The sequence below is a fragment of the Eschscholzia californica genome, unplaced genomic scaffold (genome assembly GCF_041429995.1).
Source record: "Eschscholzia californica isolate CP2 unplaced genomic scaffold, dmEscCali1.0.p SCAF_4, whole genome shotgun sequence".
Taxonomy (NCBI): Eukaryota; Viridiplantae; Streptophyta; class Magnoliopsida; order Ranunculales; family Papaveraceae; genus Eschscholzia; species Eschscholzia californica.
The window spans coordinates 201,941-225,092 of NW_028238461.1; the positions used below are offsets into that span (position 1 = coordinate 201,941).

General features: G+C 37.1%; 3 protein-coding genes and 1 pseudogene across 5 annotated transcripts; all 4 read right to left on the bottom strand.

The window, feature by feature from the left end:
- Positions 1 to 412: 412 nt before the first annotated feature.
- LOC147541138 (putative E3 ubiquitin-protein ligase ARI2) lies at positions 413 to 5,100 on the bottom strand. Of its 2 annotated transcripts, none has more exons than XM_086633691.1 (7): positions 4,548 to 5,100; positions 4,181 to 4,213; positions 3,815 to 4,094; positions 2,625 to 3,105; positions 1,170 to 1,718; positions 923 to 1,083; positions 413 to 801 (listed from the first exon to the last, which is right to left on the bottom strand). In XM_086633691.1, the coding sequence occupies exons 1-7, from the start codon at positions 4,668 to 4,670 to the stop codon at positions 695 to 697; spliced, it is 1,734 nt and encodes a 577-aa protein (XP_086489817.1). In that variant the 5' UTR covers positions 4,671 to 5,100; the 3' UTR covers positions 413 to 694. The 2 variants fall into 2 exon arrangements, with proteins under 2 accessions (XP_086489817.1, XP_086489816.1); XM_086633690.1 differs by having other exon boundaries at positions 914 to 1,083.
- Positions 5,101 to 7,127: 2,027 nt separating this feature from the next.
- On the bottom strand, positions 7,128 to 9,810 carry LOC147541139 (MATE efflux family protein). The gene is made up of 9 exons (XM_086633692.1): positions 9,461 to 9,810; positions 9,181 to 9,376; positions 8,568 to 8,913; positions 8,392 to 8,478; positions 8,239 to 8,295; positions 7,853 to 8,091; positions 7,630 to 7,748; positions 7,470 to 7,556; positions 7,128 to 7,312 (listed from the first exon to the last, which is right to left on the bottom strand). The coding sequence occupies exons 1-9, from the start codon at positions 9,704 to 9,706 to the stop codon at positions 7,250 to 7,252; spliced, it is 1,440 nt and encodes a 479-aa protein (XP_086489818.1). The 5' UTR covers positions 9,707 to 9,810; the 3' UTR covers positions 7,128 to 7,249.
- Positions 9,811 to 11,069: 1,259 nt separating this feature from the next.
- On the bottom strand, positions 11,070 to 14,263 carry LOC147541140 (pentatricopeptide repeat-containing protein At3g48250, chloroplastic-like; annotated as a pseudogene).
- Positions 14,264 to 15,694: 1,431 nt separating this feature from the next.
- On the bottom strand, positions 15,695 to 21,711 carry LOC147541141 (BEL1-like homeodomain protein 4). 2 transcript variants are annotated; one of them, XM_086633385.1, is made up of 6 exons: positions 21,251 to 21,711; positions 19,717 to 21,135; positions 18,351 to 18,639; positions 18,132 to 18,228; positions 17,653 to 17,713; positions 15,695 to 16,548 (listed from the first exon to the last, which is right to left on the bottom strand). In XM_086633385.1, exons 2-6 carry the CDS (start codon positions 20,980 to 20,982, stop codon positions 16,450 to 16,452), a joined length of 1,812 nt encoding a protein of 603 aa, XP_086489511.1. In that variant the 5' UTR covers positions 20,983 to 21,135; positions 21,251 to 21,711; the 3' UTR covers positions 15,695 to 16,449. The 2 variants fall into 2 exon arrangements, with proteins under 2 accessions (XP_086489511.1, XP_086489510.1); XM_086633384.1 differs by having other exon boundaries at positions 19,717 to 21,711.
- Positions 21,712 to 23,152: the final 1,441 nt, after the last annotated feature.

Genomic DNA, 23,152 nt, shown 5'->3' on the forward strand with positions numbered 1-23,152 from the left:
TTTGACACATGACAATTAGATTTTTATTGTATTTATTAGAGTGTCCCATTGGAGATACTCTTAGGGTTCTTCTATGAAGTGGTAGCGAGTGATGAAAATATGCTCAGATTACCAATTCTCAACACAAAAAGATACCCATATGAAGCCAAATGCCTCTTCACTCCCCGGGTGATAAAATCCATCAAAGGAGAGAGATTTACTCAAAATGGGGACCCTTTAGGGTTTCACTTTGACCTTTTCTATCATGGCTCTTCACCACAAACTCCATCTCACTCACCATTATCATATGATATTCCCCTCTTTCTCTCACAAAAAAATACATAGGTGAGGCCAAACTGATTCTCTTTTACTGGAACCCACTTGGTCAAGTTAACCGTCCAAACCATATCAAGAAGTTGGCACCCTGAGACTGTTTATTACGCCCCAAGAAGGAATATTACAAATATCTAATAATAATATGTACAAAATAAGATCTCAAGTAAAACTATATATATATATATTTCATCAAAAAAAAAAAGTAAAACTATATTTAAAAAAAAAAGATGCCCCAAGAGCAACTCGTCCGGTTATGTACCGCTATAATTCAAAGAAAGAGTTTATATATGCTATATCCAATAGCTACTTAAGGTCGGAGCTGCACAGTTTGTGACTGAAAAGTTCTCGAATGAAATCAGGATCTTTCAGCTTCTATCAATCACCTTCTGCGACTATTGAGTGGTTCCTTCTTAGCACGCTTTCGGGAAAGGTGTCCACTCTCAAGTTTCAGGGACCCCGACGCTGAATTACCAACTTCAATTCCTCCTATATGGATCTACTTGTTCAAAATTCATTTCCAACTAAACTGAACTTAAAGAAAACAATAACTAAGGAGTAATAAATAGAATTAAAGAATTAACTTGCTAATAACAAATACCATCCGTACTTATGCTCGAATTGGACTGAAGATAGGTATCAGAATCATTGCTTTCGGTACTCCTCATAGGAAGTTCTGATGCTCTCTCGACACCTTTTGATTTGTATGGTGCAATACTATGTGTTGAAAGTCGAAGTGAACCCAATAAATCATTCTCAATGCAATCATACCTGCAGGGAAATTAACAAACGTTAAGTAATAATCTCGATAAATCTTAATGGCTATAAGAAGCGATGTTTAATGAAAAGCATTTTACATTTTCTCACAAAGTCGATCTGTAGTTACTGAAAGATTGATGACCCGTGCCCTTTTCTCTGTCACTGCATCCTCCAGATATTTATCAAATGGCTCCTCCAAAATTTTAGAGAGTTTCTCTACACTTGCTTCGAGTTGTTGCTGTTGATCTTCAAATAGATGTTGTTTCAACTCCCTTTCTTCGATGCTCATCTCTTTTTTGAAGAGGTCATCTCCAAACATGTAAAATGCAAAGGGGTAAGAATAAGAGAGCACCCGCCTTGATCTGAAAAGCCTAGAGAGTCCATTAGTTAACCAGCTAAAGTCTTTTAATGCAATATCCTGCTTTTCCAAAACTTTAATCTTTTTCTCTAACGTATCTTTGAGTTTTGTTTCGAGCTTAAAAGAATCTGTGTGAGCTTTGTGGCGATTGTGATAGTGCATGTAGCGGTAGAAATCTTGTTTTGTACGTTCGATCTTCTTCCCTCGTTCTTCTTGATAGCTGCCACAACTGTGACCATGGATAGTTGTATACGTGTGGTCTGGGCCAGTAGGACGAGCACACAACCAACTACATAAATGAAGGAAAAAAATTCAATGCAATTGATCCTTGAATCAGCTAAGGAGAAGAGTAAACATTTCTAAAGAAAATTTTGAAGTTGCCAGAAAAACAAAGCGTACGCAATTCTCATCTTTTTATTGAAATACTACTGTGTCAAATATAAGAAAAAACAGAGTTGACACTCCATTCCTATTTGATTTCCATAAGCACTTACATTAGAAACATTTCAGTAGATACGCTATTCTAATAATTTAGTTTCTAGCGGTTCACTAGTAAGAGTCATACAATAATAGTTGAAAAACTAATCCAGATACAGATGTAATTATTATTTATCCATATAAGCTGTGCAGGTAATAAATAATTACGTCTTCATCTTAAGTATCATCTATATCTAAGCTCAAAAAACCCAAAATTGGGACTAGTCGACCAACCTGGGACTAATTACTAGGCAGGATGCCATCAGGACCAGTCGGATTTCATCAAATGAATAACAAACAGAAAAAGCATAAAACGAACAAACATAAAGCGCAAAAACAATACCAAGTTAAAGATTACTAGACGAGAGAAAAAAAGGAAAAACGAGTTAGAGAGAGAGGTTAGTGAGATGAACTAACTAACAAGTAGCAATGGAGGTGGAAAAACTTGAAGTCTTGAAGAAGATGTGAATATTGAAGAAGGAGAAAATGTGAAGTTCGGCTGAAAAGGAAAAATAGGGTTTCTTTGTTTAAAATCTGAGTATGGAAAAAATAAAATATGAAGCAACTGACTGTTAAAAATTCAGTACTAGTCGAATTGTGATTGCAGATTTCTAAGTGGAGTTATTTAGATATACAACCTAACTATCACTGTGGCGAGGAACTAGAAGGAGCATCCTTAAACAACTACAAGAGACAATACGAGGGATTAAGATCTCACCAGAATGTTATTCCACAAATGCATCTGACAAGGTTGCAACCACCATTTTTTTCTACAGATTTTTTACACTTCGGGCAAGGCTTTGTGTGGACTGTAATCCAATTAACTGTCTCTGATTCATCCCTACACTTCTTGGTCCACAGCTCCCACATCAAGCACGAGCAAGGCGAGTGAGCTTCTGATGAGCAACTGAAACAAAATTGTAGCCCACAAGAACATTCTACCTCACGGAAGATATCATCCTCAATTCTTATTGCACTTCCACAATGAGGAACACTGGGACACCATTTGACCATTTTGTTATCTTCGATATATGACTCTAAAAGAAAACGCTCAAAGCGTTCAGCCAGGTCTGCATCCTTGGCACTTACTAAACGCCGAACAATAGCTTCATCGCATATTCCACCACACTTGTGTGCCATGCACCTAATACGCCTGCTTTGACCTTCATTTATTTTTACAATAAAATGCTCTGTCCAACCTATCAGGTTACAGAAGAAACAAACATACAAAAGAGGTCCTCTGTTAGTGATGTCAAATATCAAGTCTTGAAGTATATTACACAAAAAGAGAAAAGGAACATAACAAGAGATATGCGCACACATGAATCCACGATTGATTCTTTCAATCATAGAACAAGTTACTTGATACTTAAATCAAATATCCACGAGAAAGGAGAGAGAGTCCTAATTAGAAAGTGATTACATATAAAGCAAGAAATATGTATATTGAAGAATGAGTGTTCCATTAGGTAAGGGATGCCTACTTGTGCTTATTGTAGTTAGGCTCCCCTAAGTGCATGATACGTCTAAAACCTATTGAGGAATTAAGAGTGATTCGGCTTTTCTTCCCTTGTGGAATCAAGGATGAAATTACTTCCTCTTGCTCTCTTACTATAGGCAAGAAGGAAAGATTAACATTCTTTCTTCGTCCACTGCTACTGGTGTAGTGGTTGGACACTCAATTTGACCCCGGAGATCCCATATTCGATTCTTAGTGGAAGTGAAAATCCATGAGTTATAGATCTTGGAATAAGATTAATAGGGTCTCCTCCCCCACCCCACTCAGTGAGTCAGTGTACCATTCGCCCCCCAAAAAAAAAAAAAATCAAAAGCAATGCAACCGACAAAACCTTATTTTCCAAAACTTTTTCTATTTAGTGGCGACAAGTTGCAAGAAACAAGCCTTACAGTCGTTGCAAAAGCTGTGGCCACAGTCCATTGAAGTAACTTCTGGAGCAGCAATGTCTTCCATGCAGACCATACATGTCACCACGGATGATAACTCCAAAGTTTCACAATCCTTACGTGCAATCACAGTGACCCCTGCTTCGCCAAGTAATTGATCTTTTCCTTTATCCACGAGCACAGCAATCAACTTTTCAACATCCCAACGATGATGAATAAGCAAAGTGCGTGTGTGTTGTTCGCTTAGTTGAAGCAAGTCCATCACCCTTTGCAAATCTTCTCTCTGAAATCGAACCAATTCCATCATCATCTAATAAGAAGACTATCCAAACAAACAAGAAAAACTGAGTAAGGGGAAGAATGGTTCACCTGAGCTGCCAAAAGAGATTCTTTCGTGATCACCTGATGATATACAACCATATAGTTAGCAAGTATTTATAACATTGAGTCATTGAGTGAATTAGCTATAATCTTTCTCACAGTCAATGCTATAATCACCATTAATCAAATTAACCCTAATAACCTAAACTTTTCAATCAAAAGAAAAACAGAAATTTAAGTAGTACAAGACATGATTTTTACTGAATCTTAAAACACAAGTTTTAGTTTTCTACCTTTTGATTAAAAAGGGGAACCGAAGTAGATTATAACAAAACTACAAACAAGAACCCTAAAAACCCTCACTAAAATCGTTTAACAAAATAATTTTCCAATCTGTAATTGATTTGATTATCACCTGAGTGGAGGAGGAAGTAGAAGTCGAAAATTGAAGATCATCTTCTACGTTGTCAAGTCCGTCAAGATAATCACGATCATCAATACCATAATCTTCATCGTCACTATAGATGAAATCACCCATTGATTGAGAAACAAAGAGGATTACCGGGGGGGGGGGAAATTGGCTGGACGATCAATGATTCGCCGACTTGTCCCGTCGAGAAGAAGAAAGTGAAAGTTTGGAGAGGAAGCAACAAACAGCAAAGATTTTGGTTTAAGAGGATTTTGAGGGATCACAATTTAGAATTTTTCTCTATTTGATTTCACCCAAACACACACACACAGACATCTTTTTTTCTCTCCAAGTCACTAACTATCTATGTGGCATGTTTTAGCAAACAAATAAATAATAATAATTACCATTCTTGAGGATTTTAGAAGAAAAGAGTCTTTTTATTCATTAATTAAAATATCTAAAGTACTAAGTTATACAAATATACAAATATCTCAAACCCTCTAGAAATAAATTGTCTTCTTCCGATCTTTAATATTAGTTATCGTCACAACATCTTAGAGATCTTTAATATTAGTTATCGTCACAACATTTTAGAGATTTTGATTATTCGGTCATTTTACATGAAAGTTTCAAATTTCGTGTGATTTCGATAATGATAAAAAGAAAATCAAATTTCAAAGGACGAAGCACGTGAATTTTCTTCAAAATGTGGTTGAAAATGTGTAAACAGTGAAATTTGGGCTTAGAAGTAAAAAAATACTATGAAGAAACTATGAACACTGATCGAAAAGTCATTTTACATAAACCGGCAGAATTTCTACGATTTCGAGATCCGTGAAACTTTCTTCAAAATTCAAATGCTATATAGCACGCAAATTTTCTTCCAACTGTTGTTTTGAATTTATAACAATGAAATTTGTTCTTTAAAGTTAAATCTATGGATATTGATCATAAAGTAATTTTACATTAGCGGTCAAATTTTATGCGATTTCAAAATGGGCAAATTTTCTCCAAAATTGAAAGATGGTAGCACACCAACTTTCATTAAAATCATATTTTCAATGTATATACATCTGAATGCAACTATGTATCTTCATATTATAAATTAATGATCTGTGTATGACATGTAATAAATGTAAGAGTTATTTCCTTTTTGGCCCCCTACGTTGTGACCAACTTCCTTCTTAGTCTCCTATTTTTCATAAATTCAAATTTGATCTCCTATTTTTAAGTAAATGTCGTAACTACCCTTCTTAATTTTAAAATAAAAGTACAAAAAATATATAAAAAATATTAGAAAAAGAGAAAAAAATTCGGGTAGTTATGGCATTTACTGGAAAATAGGTGAGGTGGAAATATATATTTTTTTAATATTTTTATTATGAAATTAGGAAGGGTAGTTATGGCATTTACTTGAAAATAGGGGACCAAATTTAAATTTATAAAAATTAGGGGGCCAAAAAAGAAGCTGGTCCCAAAGTAGGGGGTCAAAAAGAAAATAACTCTAAATGTAATAACTCTTGAAGTCTCAGATCTAAAAGACTTGCAAGATTTCACTTTGCCACATGGACTATCGACCCACCAAAGGGTAGAGTGGTAGATTGTAGAGACGACTCAAGACAAAGAATTTGGGAGAGGTTAAGAGCCTCTCCAATTGACATTCTAATAAAAACTCTAAAGAGTGTTAGTTGTCAAGTGTGTTCTAAGTGACAATACAAAGACACTAAAATTTTTTTGTCTTCAATTAACATCTCTAAAATGTCTCTACTTAATCTATATGCCACTCTTAAATTCAATAGGAAAAAAGTAGTTAAAAAACAAGAGTTTCTATTAGTCTAAAGGTTAAGAAAAAAAAATAGTTAAAAAGCAAGAGTTTTTATTGGTCTAAAGGTCAAGAAAACAGTAAAAAATGAAGAATTTTTCTAACAAAAACTCTAAAAATCTAGACACGCGAAGTTTTAGAGTTCGAATATTCCATTAAAGATGTTCTAAAGGCACGTAAGAGTTTCACTGGACCCACACATAGATAAAGTCATAAAAGTAGAAAAAGAACTATTAGCCGAGTTGGCATACAGCCAGTGAGGGAATTGAGTTGACTACTGCCTCTTGTGTTGAAACATTACAAGCCAAATAGAGACTTAAAAACATACATTAGTTGGTCACACCATAATTTTTGACACAATAAGAAGAGAACAGTCGCTCTAAGCCAAAAGTGCCACCACCTATCTCTCTCCAATCTTCCACCGCCATCTTCACTATCGTTACCTCCCTCTTTTCCTTGTGGAGGGTTTCAAAGACAAGAAAATTACATAGGCACTTCCGATTTATTTAAGTTTTTTTTTTGATGAAGTCCGATTTATTTAAGTTTTTTTTTTTGATGAAGTCCGATTTATTTAAGTTACTTTCTATTATTAAGATCTTTGATTCGAGACATGTAAGTTGTGTTTCCAAAAAAAAAGTCGTGAGGCCCTTTGGTGTCAGAATATATAAAGACCTTGCAAAAGTAAATAGCATGTGGCTGGAATAGCTCAGTTGGTTAGAGCGTGTGGCTGTTAACCACAAGGTCGAAGGTTCGACCCCTTCTAGCGAATTTCAATTTTCATGTATTATTAAGAACTCAACATTTTTTGTGAAACCTTCAACCTAATTTAAAACACTATTAAGAGTTAAGAAACAAACATCTAAGAAACGCTACCTACAACAAGTTAATAATCTTCTACTGCAGTTTCTCCTCCCCATCTCTTCAAACGATTCTCGGCTTCTATTACCTGCAAAACAAAAAACACTCTTTTATAATTAAACAACCCTGCCCTGCCCGCCGTATAAATTCAACCCAACGAATGAAGCCATGAAGGAGTCACAACAATGAAAAGAATAAGAAGTTGGTTTTTGAAACCAAGATTGTTTAGTTTTTCAGTTACCCACCTCTTTGTTCCAATTAGTACATGAAACAATTCCTATTAAGATTAGAGTTTGCATAACAATCCCACCAATCATTCCTCCCCATATCCCCTGCCACTCACAAAGCAAATAATAAGTATATAAAATGGTCTTCAAGTGTTATTGTTCGCTATAGAAGTTTCACCTGCACCCCAAACTTGAACTTGAAGCCGAGAAGTATTCCGGCCGGTAAGCCGAAAATGTAGTAGCATGCTACGTTGATATATGCAACTAGAGCTTGCCAACCGGCTCCAACAGCAACACCTGAAAATAAAAAGAGTCAGATTACTCTACAAGTTTTACTTTTGAATTCGATAAACATGATTACTAAGTTGAAGTTCAGATTGGAAACGAGATTCTTTTTGTACCAGATAGAACTGGTTGAAGACTATTTATAAGTACAGTGGTAGCTAGTAAGATTGCAAGCTTTCGTACTTCCTTCACCACATCAATGTTGTCGGTGAAAATGAAAGGAAAGCTGTTTCTGGTTATCAATACCAATGCCATGGCAACCACACCTATCACCATAGATGTGACGGAAACAACCGTTACTGCAAATTTTGCCGCCCTAGGATTACCCGCTCCAAGTTCGTTCGATACTCTCACACTGTTTCAGTGTTTGAAATCAAATGAGTTCATCTATCAACTGTTCTGCTTAAGTATATATAATGTTGTAATGTAATTCTTCAGTGATAGGGGGAACGGAAGTTGAATTGAAGTATGTAAAAGAAGCTTGAAGAGGGTAAACAATAACCTTGTGGCAGCGTTGAATCCAATACCGATCATCAAATCCCACCCGTTTATGTTCATGCTGGAAAATGAGTGGAAATTAGTACTCCACAAGAACTATATATTAGTTTATCATCCAAGTAAGTGGTAATTAGTGCAAAATAAGCAGAGTAGTTACCAGATAGACATAGCATCAATTGGCACCAAAGGGTTCTTCAAATGACCAGTCATTACTATCAGTATCATCAAATACCAAAATTGTAAGCTGCCATAGACATAGTTCATTATGTTAGTATCATCGAATTCAACAAAAAAGACATATAACAATTAGAGAGACGTCGATGTTTAGTTTACCATAACATGATAGCAGAGGCCAAGGAGAGTTTGACAAAGCCAAACAAGTCTGAGAAAGCTAACCATGAAAACCCAGTCCAAGCACCATCTGATTTCCAAACTAAAATGTAAATCAACTGCCCGAAGACAACGAGCCACCATGACAGATTCAAACTCACTGCAGCTCCAACCAACCCAAATCCTAGCTTCAATATTAACAACCAACTCATCAGTACATGTAGTGCCAGTACTGTAGCTGACACTATTGCCATAACCATGATTTTTCTCTGGGCTTGCAAAAACTTCTGAATTGGGAAATTCATGGCATATGCAAACAACTGTGGTAGCATCCATACAGCAAACTTCCCTGCACAATGAAAATTTTATTACCTACCCGAGATAAAGTGTAATAGTCCCACATCGCTTGCGGGAGTGTACAGAGCCTAGGTTGTATGCGTGTGCTCAACTCAAGCTTAGTAAGTGTCAAGGCCATTTGGGTGGGCTCATGGAGCCTTTGCCAGAAAGAAAACTCCGTAGCCATGCACGTGGCTCTGGGTGTCAAAAGCAAGGACACTATCGCTAACTGCTAAGACTTGAGGCGTTATGTACACGAGAGAGAGTAGTGACAAGTGACCTGAAGAATTGGCAATCTGAGTGGTAAGACCGAGAAGGTGTAGGAGATAAGGAGAAAAAACATATAGAGGGACCATCAATAGAGCAGTGGACATGAGAATGATCCATGATCTTTGCATATAAACTCCTAACATCCTAATTTTCCCACCTCCAAATGCTTGCCCACACAGAGTCTCCAATGCACTCCCCATCCCATACTGCAACAACAAAACCAGAAGGTCTTCAAATGTGAAAATGCAAATTTAGATAAAAAATAAAAAATCGGGTCAACAATATATTACCATAACACCAAAGGCGAAACCAGAGACGACAGAGTTTGCCACTGAGACAGTGGCTAGTTCAAGTGCACCCACATGTCCTATGAAGGTCTGGGTGATGGCTCCGATCGAATATTGACATATGGTAGTGAAAATGGCAGGACCAGCAATCTTCCACAATGTCTTTGATTCCAAAATCACTCTGCTCACAATATCACGAGTACTTTTGTGTTGTTCGTCTTGTTGGAGCAATGGAATAATTTCCATCATTCACTACTGTTTTAGGTGATTCTAGGTTCTTGTTTTATAGGAGTGAACTCACAAGACTATTCTGACTGATTAGTTAGATGAGGTTTTCTACTAGACTGTTTGGTGGGAACTAATTTCCCAAAAGAAAAAGGGTAAGTAGGTAAACAAGAAAACTAGCAGTAGAGGATGCAAAAAAGATTTCCCTCAAATAGACAATACTTTTATATGGAGATGGCATTGTTTTTGTTTTCTTTATTTCTCTTGTTTTTTTCTTGGCTTGGAAGTGGGTGGTGGAAACGGGCGGGTGTGGACGCCCACAGGTACTTTGGTTTCAGGGTCGGGAGATCGGGTATATTTTTTTTTTTGTCTATTAGGCCACTCGGGTCATTTGGGCGGGTAATTTCCAATATCCTGATGACCAACCCCCCCCCCCCCCCCCCCCCCCTCCCCCCACACCCATTAAGAAAGTCGGATTCTGGACAATCAGGTGTCGGGCAATGAAAATGCACAAGGGAAATGACGAAAACCTTCTTGTAAAAACTTTCTGATATTCGACAGGGTTTTGAGTCTTGGACAAAAAAAAACACAATCCTATTACCCACATCTCAGTTAAGGGGTGTCAATCAAATCCGTCTAGCCCGTTTAATTGTGGTTTGGTGGTGATGTAGAAACGCAGCGGATTTAAAGAAGACGAATAAACTAAACAAGAACGATAAAATAAAGATGAAATAACTCGAAAATACTGAACTTTATTAAAACTTCAAAGGGGGTTTTCTCTTCAATCTGCCAATAATAGACAAACTAGATATCCTTTTATAGGATTCTGGACTTTCCTAGATAGACTTGAATTAGACTTTCTAAATACTTAAATACTGCAACTGCCTAAATAACTTAGACTCAAATATGAACCTTTCCAATTATTGGAAATATTAAAATAGCATAATTCCTAAACCTAAATTAATTAATAATCATACTAAAATAAGGACTTCCTAATTCTACTCTCTCTGGCCGGTTGGTCCATGACCGGGTCCGGTCATGGAAATAGTCTCCACGCCGGGTGCCCCTGCATCAGCTTCCCCTTCTCCCACGAGGTTCGTCCCGAACCGTTTCGATGAAGAAAACAATGGGATGCACCCGCAGACGATAACTTTCGCTATACCGATCCGTAATTCCCATTTTTCACGAAAGTAGCCGAAAATTCGAAGAAGACAATGATGGACTAACGAATCCAGTATAATTTGGGCCCCTAGATACGACGAGATTCGTAAAATCAACTGTAGTGAAGAAACATCCAACAAATTGTGACAACGACCGTCATCTTTTAGTGGGATGAAGATGATTCCGAACACCATATATTCCTCCATGAAAATTCGAACTTTCAAATTCAACTTCAATTCCATACAAAAATCAATAATATTCAAGACGATTCCCCACATATTTGAAGTGTTCAAATTAATTTGGGTTGCGAATTCGTTTGGCTTATACCCAACCACAGTTAAAATAACATGGTTAAAGTGATCCTTTGGATGAACCCTAGAAACATACCCTATTTGTAGTGTCCCAAACTTTGATATGTACTCTACAAAGGGTTTCCGGGTAAGGTGGGTAATTGTGTTTCTTCATTAAACGTAAAAGCTTCAATGATTCTTCAAGTTTCCCGCTTTTCAGTAAATTATCAATCATAGTTTTAGCTTGCCAAGGTCTTAATTTACCAGTATCGACCATCTCAACGAACAAAGTATATGCTTTCCTTACGCTCTTCTTGTTACACAAACCGTTTGTTAAGACTTCTAAGAGATCAGAATCGGCTTCACCGTTCTTCTCTAACATCCTAGTGAAACAAGTTAATGCCTTTTCGACTTCAGCAGCTACAATATGTCCTTGAATTAAGATGGTCCAAGTCTTAATATCTGGAGGACATCCTTGCTCTTCCATGTCGTCTAATATAGCACAGGCTTCCTCCAATCTCCCAGCTTTACAGAGTCCAAAAACCACTTGACTATAAGTGATATTATCTGGCTCATAACCTGCATTTTTCATTGTCACTAGAATCTTATCAGCTTCGTCAAATCGCCCAACACTAGTCAAAGATCTGTGAATCCCATCATATTCAGATTTACTGAGAGAATAACCAGCTGACTCATACTTCTTCACAACTCCAAAAACCAAGTTTAGATCTGGGTTAGGAGACAAGGAGATGTGTCGTAAAAGTACACTGCAATTTTGGGTCGAAGGCTTGTAAGGACCATCCATCATAAACTCATAAAGCTCCACTGATTCTTTCATCATCTTTCTCTTTTGAAATTGTCTTGACAACTTTATATATGTGTCGAGATCCATCTCATAACCTACACTTTTCATCTCCTTCACCATGTCCCAAAACTTATCAATCGCTTCTTGCTGCCCAAGAACCTTAAGAACTGCATTATAAGTGACACAATCATGTTCAAAATTCTTATGACTTTTAGCCCAATGGAAGAACTCCAAAGCCTTCAAAGGGTAACCTCTTAGTTCCCTTAAGATCTTTTCAACAAGATTTTGAGATAACGAAAGATTCAAATCCACTAATTTCTTCTTAACCTCATCATTCCAATCAGAATTCGTAACGACCTCAATCACGGATTTAACAACGGCATTTATAGAGTTCGCTTTAACCATCTTAGAGAAAAATTCAGTTAAAACAGCAGCATCACTAGTCAAATTCGCTTTACGAAAATTACCCAAAATAGTTCTATAAGTTTCCTCATCCATCTCACAACCCTCATCAACCATCTTTTTAACCAATACCCAAAAATCCATCATGGAATCCTTATGCTCCAAAACCCTAACCATCAAGTTATAAAGAGTAGAACTGGACTTAAACCCATGTTTATCAGATACCCAATTAAAGAAATTTAATGCCTTTTCAGGGTTTGATTCAATTTTCTTCAAAACATAAATAACAGTTTCATAACTTAAGGTAGGATGTGGTGGTGAATCTGGTAGAGTTTTGGAAGCGGTGTTTAGTGGTTGTGTAGAATATGGTTGTATAAGAGGTGGTGAATTCGGTGCTGGTGTATCATAAGAGTTCGGAGGGTGTGGTGGTGGTGGTGAGTATGCTTGCGAATAACAATAAGATGGAGGTGATGGTGTAAAATATACTGTGGACGGTAGAAAATCACACAATTAATAGATCGTCGATTGGTGGGCCACCGACAACTTGGGCTTTAGATCTCGAGATGGACGAAGTTCCGGTTGGACCTGTAGACAGACCGACAACTTGGGCTTTAGATCTCGAGATGGACGAAGTTCCGGTTGGACCTGTAGACAGACAAAAACAAGTATAACCGTGAAGTCTTGGGGACACCGGGATGGTGTCTTGCCAAGGGCACTCCGACGGTCAAGTCAGCAAACTATAAAAGATAAGTATTTAAACGATTGAATGCTGAGGGTGTCACCGTGTTGTATCGTCGGAGGGTGGCTAGACTCGTAGAGTGGCCGGAGCTTCGACTCTACGGGATAGTTGGTCGGATTGATCTCCTGGAGCAGGTCGAGAGGTCGTCTCGAAAGGACTTCGAGGGTGATGAAGCTTGAAGATGTAATATCGTCGTCTAGAGTGATCCCCTAGAAGATTGCCCTTCAAGTCTTCTGGAATTCGAAGGTCGATTATCGTCGTCTAGAGCACTGACCAGAAGGTACTGAATGTGAGAGAGAGAGAGAGAAGAATGTTCTGTAGTTTTCTAGTCGGTATTCGATGTCTTTGGAGTCTGAGTCTCCTTCTATTTATAGGCGACTGATGGACTCGTGGAGTCTGTTAGATCCGAGATAATTGGGGTCGAGGGTGACCTCAAACCCTAAGGGAGACTCGTTCTTGACAGTCGATCTGTCACCTGGAGTAACTCGATCGTACGATTACGCCGCTTCAACTTTAGGCACTTCGTAGTCTGAGATCGCCTAACGGTACTTAAGGCGACGTGGGGTTCTAGAGGGACTTCGTCAAATGGGTATGTGGCGAGGTCTCCGGAGTTGAGGTTGACTCGGTATCCGGCAGGCTCGGTTGAGGGCGACCAAGGGGTGCTTGGAGCATTGTAACTTTTGATGGGTTATTGTTCGTCTAGATGGACGTTCGCAAGGGCTCAGAGCCAGTTGGACCTCTAGTGGGTCGAGTAACACGTTGGAGAGTGTCCAACTAGTAGGCAAGTTGGTCCCAAGTGCAAAGAATACTGGGCCTAGGCGGCGTTTAGCCAAAGTGGGCCTAAGACGATTTTTGGCCACTACATATACTGGTGGTGGTGACGGTTGGTATTGAGAAGTTGACGGTTGTTGTGTATGATAGTTCGATTGAAGTGTTTCTGGAAAAACAATAGACAGTTGTGGTGGTGATGAATTTGCTGTTATAGGTGTTGAACACAGTGGTGAATACGTTGGAGGTGTATAATTAGAGTATAGTGGTGGTGGTGGTGGTTCGGAGGATGGTGTCGGATAATAATAGGATGGAAGTTGTGATGAGTTTTCTCGTAAGGGTTCTCCCGGATTCCAATGATAATCGTACGAATCTCTACTCGCATACAAACATGATGTGCATAAGCATTGATTCATTATCCCTTGATTAGTATAATCCGATGAATTATAATTCTTTTCAGGGATATAATAAGAAGGATATTGATTGTACTGATCTGGAAAAAAAATTCCAGAATCGTTAGCCCAAAATTTTGGTGGCTCTGAATACCACATGATGTAGAAACGCAGCGGATTTAAAGAAGACGAATAAACTAAACAAGAACGATAAAATAAAGATGAAATAACTCGAAAATACTGAACTTTATTAAAACTTCAAAGGGGGTTTTCTCTTCAATCTGCCAATAATAGACAAACTAGATATCCTTTTATAGGATTCTGGACTTTCCTAGATAGACTTGAATTAGACTTTCTAAATACTTAAATACTGCAACTGCCTAAATAACTTAGACTCAAATATGAACCTTTCCAATTATTGGAAATATTAAAATAGCATAATTCCTAAACCTAAATTAATTAATAATCATACTAAAATAAGGACTTCCTAATTCTACTCTCTCTGGCCGGTTGGTCCATGACCGGGTCCGGTCATGGAAATAGTCTCCACGCGGGGTGCCCCTGCATCAGGTGGGCAAGGCACAGGCTGAACCAGCCTGGTACCAAGATAGGTGTCTGGCCTGTTTTATTAGCCAGGCCAGGCGAAGCCAAGCTTAGGTGGAGCCTATGGTCAGGAAGCGCTGGCACGAACGAGCAATGTTATGATAAGAGTCAGGCTCCCCCCATCGACTATTATGCTCGGCATTGAGGGGAATGGAACTGCCCTTAGTCAAAAAGATTATCCCATCATCGAAGAAATCTGCTCTCAATTTTTTTTTGCAGAACTGTACATAAAGAAGATTATATTTGTCATTTCGAATGGGATTTTGATTCTTGACTATGGTTCCTTATTAGGACCATCAGCTATTGGACCTTATTGGGCTCCTTTACGAGGCCCAGTTACATGCTTTTGCTGTCAACCCATGTAACTATAAGGCCCAACTTCTTAAATTTCTTCCTTTTACAATCTCTACACCTACTTGCCCATTCAAAAAAGATGGTCGAGTCTGTCATCCCCTTGCTACCTTCACCTTTAATTTACATATTTCCATAAAAAGCTCCCTGTCTCCTAAACATTTTTTTGGAAGGGCTCACGACGTGATATTGGATGACGACATTTCACCGCATGAATATATCAGAAGGACCGAACACACACGAAATGTTAAGACGTACCGGTCTCCAAGGCAATGGGGGAAAACCCTAAACACACTATTAATAATAGAGTTCTGCTAGAGAGCAAGAAAAACCTGGGGCGAATTCTGAAAAGAAATCTTATGTGGTTTGTCGTGATTCTCAGTCCAGTAGATCAGAACCATCGGAAACACGAATCACGACTAAGTCAAATAAAATCTCTGCCTAAAATCAACTTAATTTTTTGCCCTTAAAAATAAAACTTTTCTAAATAAAAATAAGCCATTAAGAATAAAACATTTCTTACTTTATTCATACCTACAAGTAATATTGAAGAATTCATGATTTATATAGAGAGAATATGAAAATTTCAAATCTCTCTACATGAATAAATTATAACCCACCAAATCATTGAACATACAAATTTAGAAATAGATCACTAACTGATCTCCAGATCACCTGATCTCATCACTTGGTGAAACCTCAATACAAAAACACAATCATTGAAATGTAATTACCATGAACTGTGTTGGAACAGTTTTCGCCCCATACAAGTCAAAGTTGATGCCACCTAACCGCCACCGGACACCATGACTGAAAGATAAATGCAAGGGAACAAAAAAAAAGAGACAGATTTTAGACAGAAATTATATTTGATTTGTCGTGATTCGTGTTTTTTTATGACTCTGATTCACTAAGCAGCGAATCACGACAAATCGAATGTAATTTCTGTTCAGAGTCTGTCTAGTTTTTCTTGTTCTTACTCTAACTTAAATCATAACGTCTAATTCAAAAGAGAGAGAGGGTGGCACATCAACATATATGTTGTTGAAGGTGGTTGTGGGGAGGGGGGTCATTTTAATGGTTGTTGACATGCATAGATTTTAATGGTTGTTGACATGTATTGAGAGTGAGAGGTCACTATCCATGGCACCAATTTCAGATCATCATCTGCTGTGTTTCTGCCCTGCCTGTCTGTTGTTTTATCTTGTTGTACAGAGATCCTCACTAATTTGGTCCTATATATCTTTCTCTCTCTCTCATGCATCTTCTTCTTCTTCTTTGCTTTCTTGCTGGTACATTTCTTCTACCATGGGTTTCCACAATCTAACTCTTGCATTTATGAACCAATTAGATACCTACAAAATTTCATAGCTAGATAAGACACAGAGAGATAGAGAGATGACTAAAAAGATTTTGGGCCAATTACAATAACTCTGCATAAAATGATGCCTGGATTTTACATTGATTTGGTATAATAAAAGAGATATATTCATAAAAGAGATATGGTAAGATTGAGAAAATGCATGTTAAAAGAAGAAAATGACTGAGTATACTACTGTGATTACATTTAATATGGCTGTTGCCTGCCTGCCTGACTGGTCCTATACAAATAATCAGACAGACCTAGGCTTTTTATGAAATTCCCACTTGCATTTATTTGACAAAATTTATTAGCAGCTGGATCCCTCAGAGAATAGGATTTTGGATTTTATAAAACTTTGTCATTATCATGGAAAAGTAAGGTTAAGGACCCATGCACTAGGAAAGGATTTGGTTTTCATCATTTCAACACAACACACATCCCTAAGCCTAACACTAGTAAACAAGATTTCAACAAAAAAACACTAGTAAGCAAGATCATCAAGTTAAGTGGTCTACTATTATTTTTTAGTATACATTTGTTATTCTTTAACATATAAAAACTCTCTAAGTCTTATCAGTTATTGGTATCGACATATCGTCTTTATTTTTTTGACAATCTAGACTCAAGTCCAACATGTGATGAGGTTTTGTTCCTAACCAAAACCTAGGCCTAAGTTCAACATGCAAAGAGGATATAAACATTATTTGTTTTTTTTTGTTAGGTGACACGTAGTACTATTATCACATACTTTTAACATTTGTGTCTTTCTTAAAAAAAAAAACATCTGTGTACTTATCTGCTAAAGTTCTAACTCATTGGGTAAATTCTAATAGTTTTTTTTTTCATGAAAGTAGGAAGAAAGGATACTTAGCTCACTTTTTTTTTTGTTTTCTATTAACAGGAGAATGAGGGCCCAACCCATGCAAGATTTATAGTAGAATACTAACCTAATACTGTTCAACTACATTCCCTCTTAATTGTCTTTTCTTTTCTTTCTATTATTCATATATTGATATCTCTTTTTGTTTTTGCCTTTTTTAATAAAAGAAAAGGAAAGAAGAGATGTGAAAAGGAGAAGACAAAAAAAAAAAAAAACCTGATTTCTTGATAAACCAGTCTGACGAGCCAACAGATGCTTATCTGCATCACTAGGGTACCTGAAAAACCAAAAAAAGAGAAGAAAATTTCAGAAAACCATGACATCACCACCTACCCTTTAGTTACTACATTGATACCCATAGCCATGGATGGGAAATAGATTTAGAGATAAGATCATATGATCAGTCTCTATTATTTTGTGATCATCCTACTTTGTCTTATCACCCTAACTCGAACCAACCAGAAATTATATTTGGCATGGTAGAAGGGAGTCATTACACCCCGAAAATTAATGTGGCCTGCTCCTATTGTTCGGGTATGTGGAGAAATAAGAACCGACTATATCAACTTTAAGTCTGTCGTGGACCTCTAATTCCAGACCAAAAACATTTCTCATAACCAAATGAAAAGGAGATCAAAGAATGTACTAAACCTAATAAGCAAAAGGTCTAATTAACAAGAAGTAATTAAGCTTACGGATGAAGAAAATGTTCAAAAAGCCAAGCTCTCAAAATGGTGACAGAACGCTCTGGCAACCCTCTTTGTGGCCTCCAAGCTTCTTGTTCCATTATACCTAATTAAGATTATATCAAACAAAAAAAAACAACTATATCAATTTGGTTATTCATTGTTGTGAAGTTATTTACTACATAAACCATTATTAGTCCTAAATCTTAGTTATCTATATGTACTCACCCATTTGATGAAAGGCTCTTTGTTGTCTAAGGCTTTGATCAAGCAATTTAAGCCTTGGAGTTTCTCCTTTCGTGACGCCCGAACCTGAAGCACCATCCTTGTCCCCAAGAAGCTCGGACGTTTGCTTCAATTGTGTAGCTATGGCATCCTTGAGACACCGAAAATGTCTAGACATGGCCTTCTGAGCTAAAGAGGTGTAAGGAGCTGCTGCACCGAAACCCATCACGGAGTCGAATGTATTCACCATCATTTGCATTTGTCCACAATAGTAATTGTATCTTCTATCCACCTACACGTATTCAAATTTCAAAAGTTACACCCAAGATCCCTTAATGACCCAAAACAAAAGCGTAGTGCTAGGGAACAAAAAAAAAACTAGACAGATCCTGGGCCCTCAGAAATCCTATGTGGTCGTCGTGATTCATATATAGTTAAGTTGATCAAAATCATCGGAAGCACGAACAGACATAAGATTTCTGCCTAAGTTCTATTGTTCCCTAGCAATTTTCAAACAAAAATGAAAATGGGAAGGGAAGTTTAATCAATTGCTTAAAACCATTAAGTTTCCACTTTCATGAATAAACTGATAGAGAATAATGAGTCTCATAAATTGATAGGAAACTAATGAGGAAAAAACCTAAAAGAGGAAAGAAGACAGTAAGATGATAAAGAAGTTATATGTACTAGTAGTAGATATTTTCAGATTTTTATGATGAATTCAGAAACATGGGGTTCATTTTGATTGTTTCATATAAAGAGCAAAACTGAATAAATGCTTTTTTAATATTAAAAGAAGACTGTTTCAATGGGAGTATGAAGAAGAGAATACAAGTATGTGGGTTTTCTGTCTTTTACTTTCTCTCTCTCTCTCTCTCTATCTATCTATTGGTAGGTTTCCCAAATGAATAATATAAAAATCAGGCAACATCTTAGAGAGAGAGAGAAAAAAAGGGGATATGAAAGGTCAACTAAAAGCATAAGTTTAGAGAGTTTCTCTCTCTACTCTCTCTACTCTCTAGAGAGAGAGAGAGAGAGTGCCCATTATGAAGGGTATAGAATCTTTTTTTCTTTGGACTACTAACCTGATCTTTAACTAACTTACTACTACTTATTGTTGGTCGTCTTTCTATTCAAAAGCAATCCTTTGTTTCCTATTGGTTGGTTTTTTCCTAATAAGATAGAATCATGAAAACCCCACTGTAATCAAATTTCAACTTAATTCCATGAAATTAACCCTTTTGAGAAATCATAATTCAATTCAAGTTTTCCTTAGAACCTCCTAATTGGATTTTGATTTTAATTATTGAGATAGGTGTGGTAGAAATTATGGTAAGAGAGAGAGAGAGAGAGAGAGAGAGATACATACCTCATCAAGCATGGATAAGAGACTAACCTTCCTCCTTTGATGTTCAATCCTATCAGCAGCTGACAAAGGAGGATGTTGATCCTTTAGAGAAGAAGAAGAAGACCCAACCTCACCACCACCACCACCACTCTTATTGGTGTAATTAGGGTTTGAGTTTCTTCTCCCATGGTGCTTATTCTTCATATAGCCTCCTCTACCCACACTACAAAACTCTTCAAGTAATTCTTGGGCAGCCTTCATATACTTTGAATTTCTAAAAACATTAATTACCCCAATTGGAGATGAATTATAACCACCATGAACCACCTGTTGGTGGTGGTGGTGATGACCAACTCCGGACTGATCCGATTGTTGTTGTTGATGATTATGAGATGTCGAAGTTCCGGCTAAATTCTCCAATTGTGGGTTGTAATAAAACATCCCACCACTATCATCTCCAATCCTCAACTCCTCAGCCTTGGCTGCTTCTAAGTGTTGAAATGAAGATAAAGAAAGTGAAAGTCCTTGACTACTACTCCTATCTAAAACCCCTCCAATATTTTTACTAGCACTATTATCATTACTTGGATGAATCCATGTGAATTGACTTGGAGGATCAATTTCATTACCACCAAAATCTATTTCGGAGGCGCCCGGTGGAGCACCCGATAAATGAAACCCTTGATGAATATGAGGCTGTTGGATTGGTGGTGGTGGTGGTGGAGGAGGAGAAGGTGATCTTTGTTGTGGGTTTGTGAGGAAAAGTTGCATGCCTTCACCTCTAGGCCTCAATAACCCATAATTTATCGGTGTTCGACGACCTTCCAAGATGTCGGTAGGTGCTGATGTAGCAACCACAGAAGGGTAATTGAACATCTCTGATAACATACCTCCCCCAGTTTCATACCCTCTTGGAACTTGACTCATCGACGATACTTCCTCTTCTAATGCAATTAGAGGTCTTGGGGGTTCATATCCTTGTAGCCCAAGTAATCTATTATGGTCTCTTCGGCTTTGGTGAGCCACCTGATCTTCTTGATGTTGTTGTTGTTGTTGATCTTGGCTGTTGAACCCATTTGATGTGGAGAAAGTGAAAATCCCTTGATGAAAGCCTTGGGACATAGAATTTACCCAATTAGGAGTACTAGTTTTGGTGGTTATTGAAATGGCAATTGAGTGGTAATAGTAGTATTGTTGATGAATATGATTACTTGGGTAGTGAAGTTTATTAGATGAGAGATGATTTAGAAATAGTACTAATGAATCAATTGGTTTTTCTAATTCCATATCATAACTAGTAGAAATTTCTTCATCTTCTCTTGATTAATAAGAAGACTCTTTTAGCTTCTACTTGTGTTAAGAACCAATCGGCTTTGTACTCATCGTCGTCTCCAGACACAACTTCTTCACATATCTCTGTTGATAGGAACTTGGTCCCAACTATTTTCAGATGAAGCCATGAAGTCTTAGATGATTATTCAAAATATGAGAAAAAGGAACACAACCCATGATTGAATTAAGTCATGATACTACTTAGAGAGAGAGAGTGACTTACTTGTGTTGTTGGTGGTGAGGTTTTCACTTCTTGTTTGTTTGTTTGTTCTTGATTAGAAGATGAGTTACAGAGAATGAAAGGGATGAAATTTCTTAATGAGAGGGACTTAATACATGAGCTTTTTCACTTCTTTCTCTATCTAGATCTCTAGTAGTACAATATATACATACATATGTAGACTGCTATCTCCTTCTCCTTTCTTTATCTATCTATCTAGCCACTTGCCTTTTTGTTTGGAATTCTTTTCTATCACCATAGAAGAAGATCAAAGAAAATATATAAAAATTGGAGATGGATGAGCTTGAGAATGAGGAAAGACCCTCACTGATAAGGGTTTAGGTAGTTTTTGAGAACAAAAGAGAGAGAGAGGTGAGAAAAGGTGGTTTGTCACTCTACACCTCCCATGACTTGTGCACCATATTTATTTTTTCATTTTTATTTATTTTTATTGTAACGTATATAAAGTGTAAACACTCAACCAAGAATTTAAAGCATCTCCAATGCAACACTCAATCTTAGAAACTCTGACTGCCACACAGGATTTTTAGTGTTTTTGCTTGAAAACTCTCTCTAATACAACACTCAATTTGGATCTTTAAAAGCATCTCCAATACAAAACTCAAAAAAATCTCTATTTCGTCCTATTTGTCGAGTTCCAATTGAGATTCTCACTCATAGGTGGCGAAAATAGAGATCCCCAATTCTTGTATGTCTCCAATGCAAAACTCTAAACTTGTATTTTTTACTTATGTGGCATGGTTATTTTTGTAAAAATAATAATTAGTTATTTCGGAAATATAGTAAGACTTGATTTCTATTTCTAGAGTGTCCTCTTGAGATATCTCTATTCCACCCTCGACACATCATCTTTCAGATCCTAGTTGAGTTTTGCATTGGAGATGATTTTTTTAGAAAAACTCAGAAAATCCTATGTGGCACTCCGAGTTTCTAAGATTGAGTTTTGCATTGGAGATGCTCTAAGATGACGTTTCGAGGGTGGAATAGAGATATCTCAAGAGGACACTCTAGAAATGGAGTGTCCTCTTGAGATATCTCTAATTCTCGAACTCATCAATATTTGAATTATAGCCAATAGGAATCGAATTTTCCATATAACTAATTATTTCTTTACAAAAATAACTACAACACATAACTAAATAAGAGAAGTTTAGAGTTTTGTGTAGTTTTGCATTGGAGACACAAAAAAGTTGAAGATCTCTATTTCCGCCACATAGGAGTGAGAATCTCAATTAGAACTTGACACATATGACAAATAGAGATTTTTTTGAGTCTATTGCATTGGAGATGCTCTTATATTTGGAAAGGATACTTGAAATTACATTTATTAACTTAATTATGATTTCATAATGTGACAGTTTTCTTCGTCAGGAAAATTAGTTTTATTGAGATTTGTGACGAAAAATCCGTAATATCGTTCATAGTAAAAAAAAAGGAAAACTACACCGTCCAATGAGAGTCTAAATTAATAACTTTAAATATATGTTTCTATTGTTCTTATTGTTCATAGGAAGTCTTTTTAATGAATCATATTTTATGAACATGATGTGAATTTCAATATGTCAGGTTTTTGGTATATAACATTTTGTGTATGGGGTAATCAAAATTGCAATTGTAGGCGACTCTTCATTAAAAGACAATTCTTCTTCTTCCTCTCCTCCCACCACCACTGGCCAACCACCACCACTACCACCTGCGACCAACGCCACCAGTATTTCTTTCTCATTTTTTTTCCTCTCTCCTTCTCCTTGTTTCCTCTCTTCTCTCTATGCTAAAGCTCTCGTTTTCTCGCCCCTCACTATTTTGGTAAAGCTAAGGGTTCATTTCGCACGAACCCCCTTCGTCTCAGATGAAGAAAACCCTCGAGGAAGGTTTCGAGATAAA

Excerpts from the sequence above, each read along its gene's own strand:
- LOC147541139 (XM_086633692.1), bottom strand. The coding sequence starts at position 9,706 with ATGATGGAAATTATTCCATTGCTCCAACAAGACGAACAACACAAAAGT. Across the intron at positions 8,296-8,391 it reads ATTGATGCTATGTCTATCTG|CATGAACATAAACGGGTGGG; the intron begins GTAACTACTCTG and ends CTCATTTTCCAG. Across the intron at positions 7,557-7,629 it reads AGTTCAAGTTTGGGGTGCAG|GGGATATGGGGAGGAATGAT; the intron begins GTGAAACTTCTA and ends TGTGAGTGGCAG.
- LOC147541141 (XM_086633385.1), bottom strand. The coding sequence starts at position 20,982 with ATGGAATTAGAAAAACCAATTGATTCATTAGTACTATTTCTAAATCAT. Across the intron at positions 18,640-19,716 it reads TCTTATCCATGCTTGATGAG|GTGGATAGAAGATACAATTA; the intron begins GTATGTATCTCT and ends GAATACGTGTAG. Across the intron at positions 18,229-18,350 it reads AAGAGCCTTTCATCAAATGG|GTATAATGGAACAAGAAGCT; the intron begins GTGAGTACATAT and ends AATCTTAATTAG.
- LOC147541138 (XM_086633690.1), bottom strand. The coding sequence starts at position 4,670 with ATGGGTGATTTCATCTATAGTGACGATGAAGATTATGGTATTGATGAT. Across the intron at positions 1,719-2,624 it reads ATTTGTGGAATAACATTCTG|TTGGTTGTGTGCTCGTCCTA; the intron begins GTGAGATCTTAA and ends TCATTTATGTAG. Across the intron at positions 802-913 it reads TTCGAGCATAAGTACGGATG|GAGGAATTGAAGTTGGTAAT; the intron begins GTATTTGTTATT and ends AGATCCATATAG.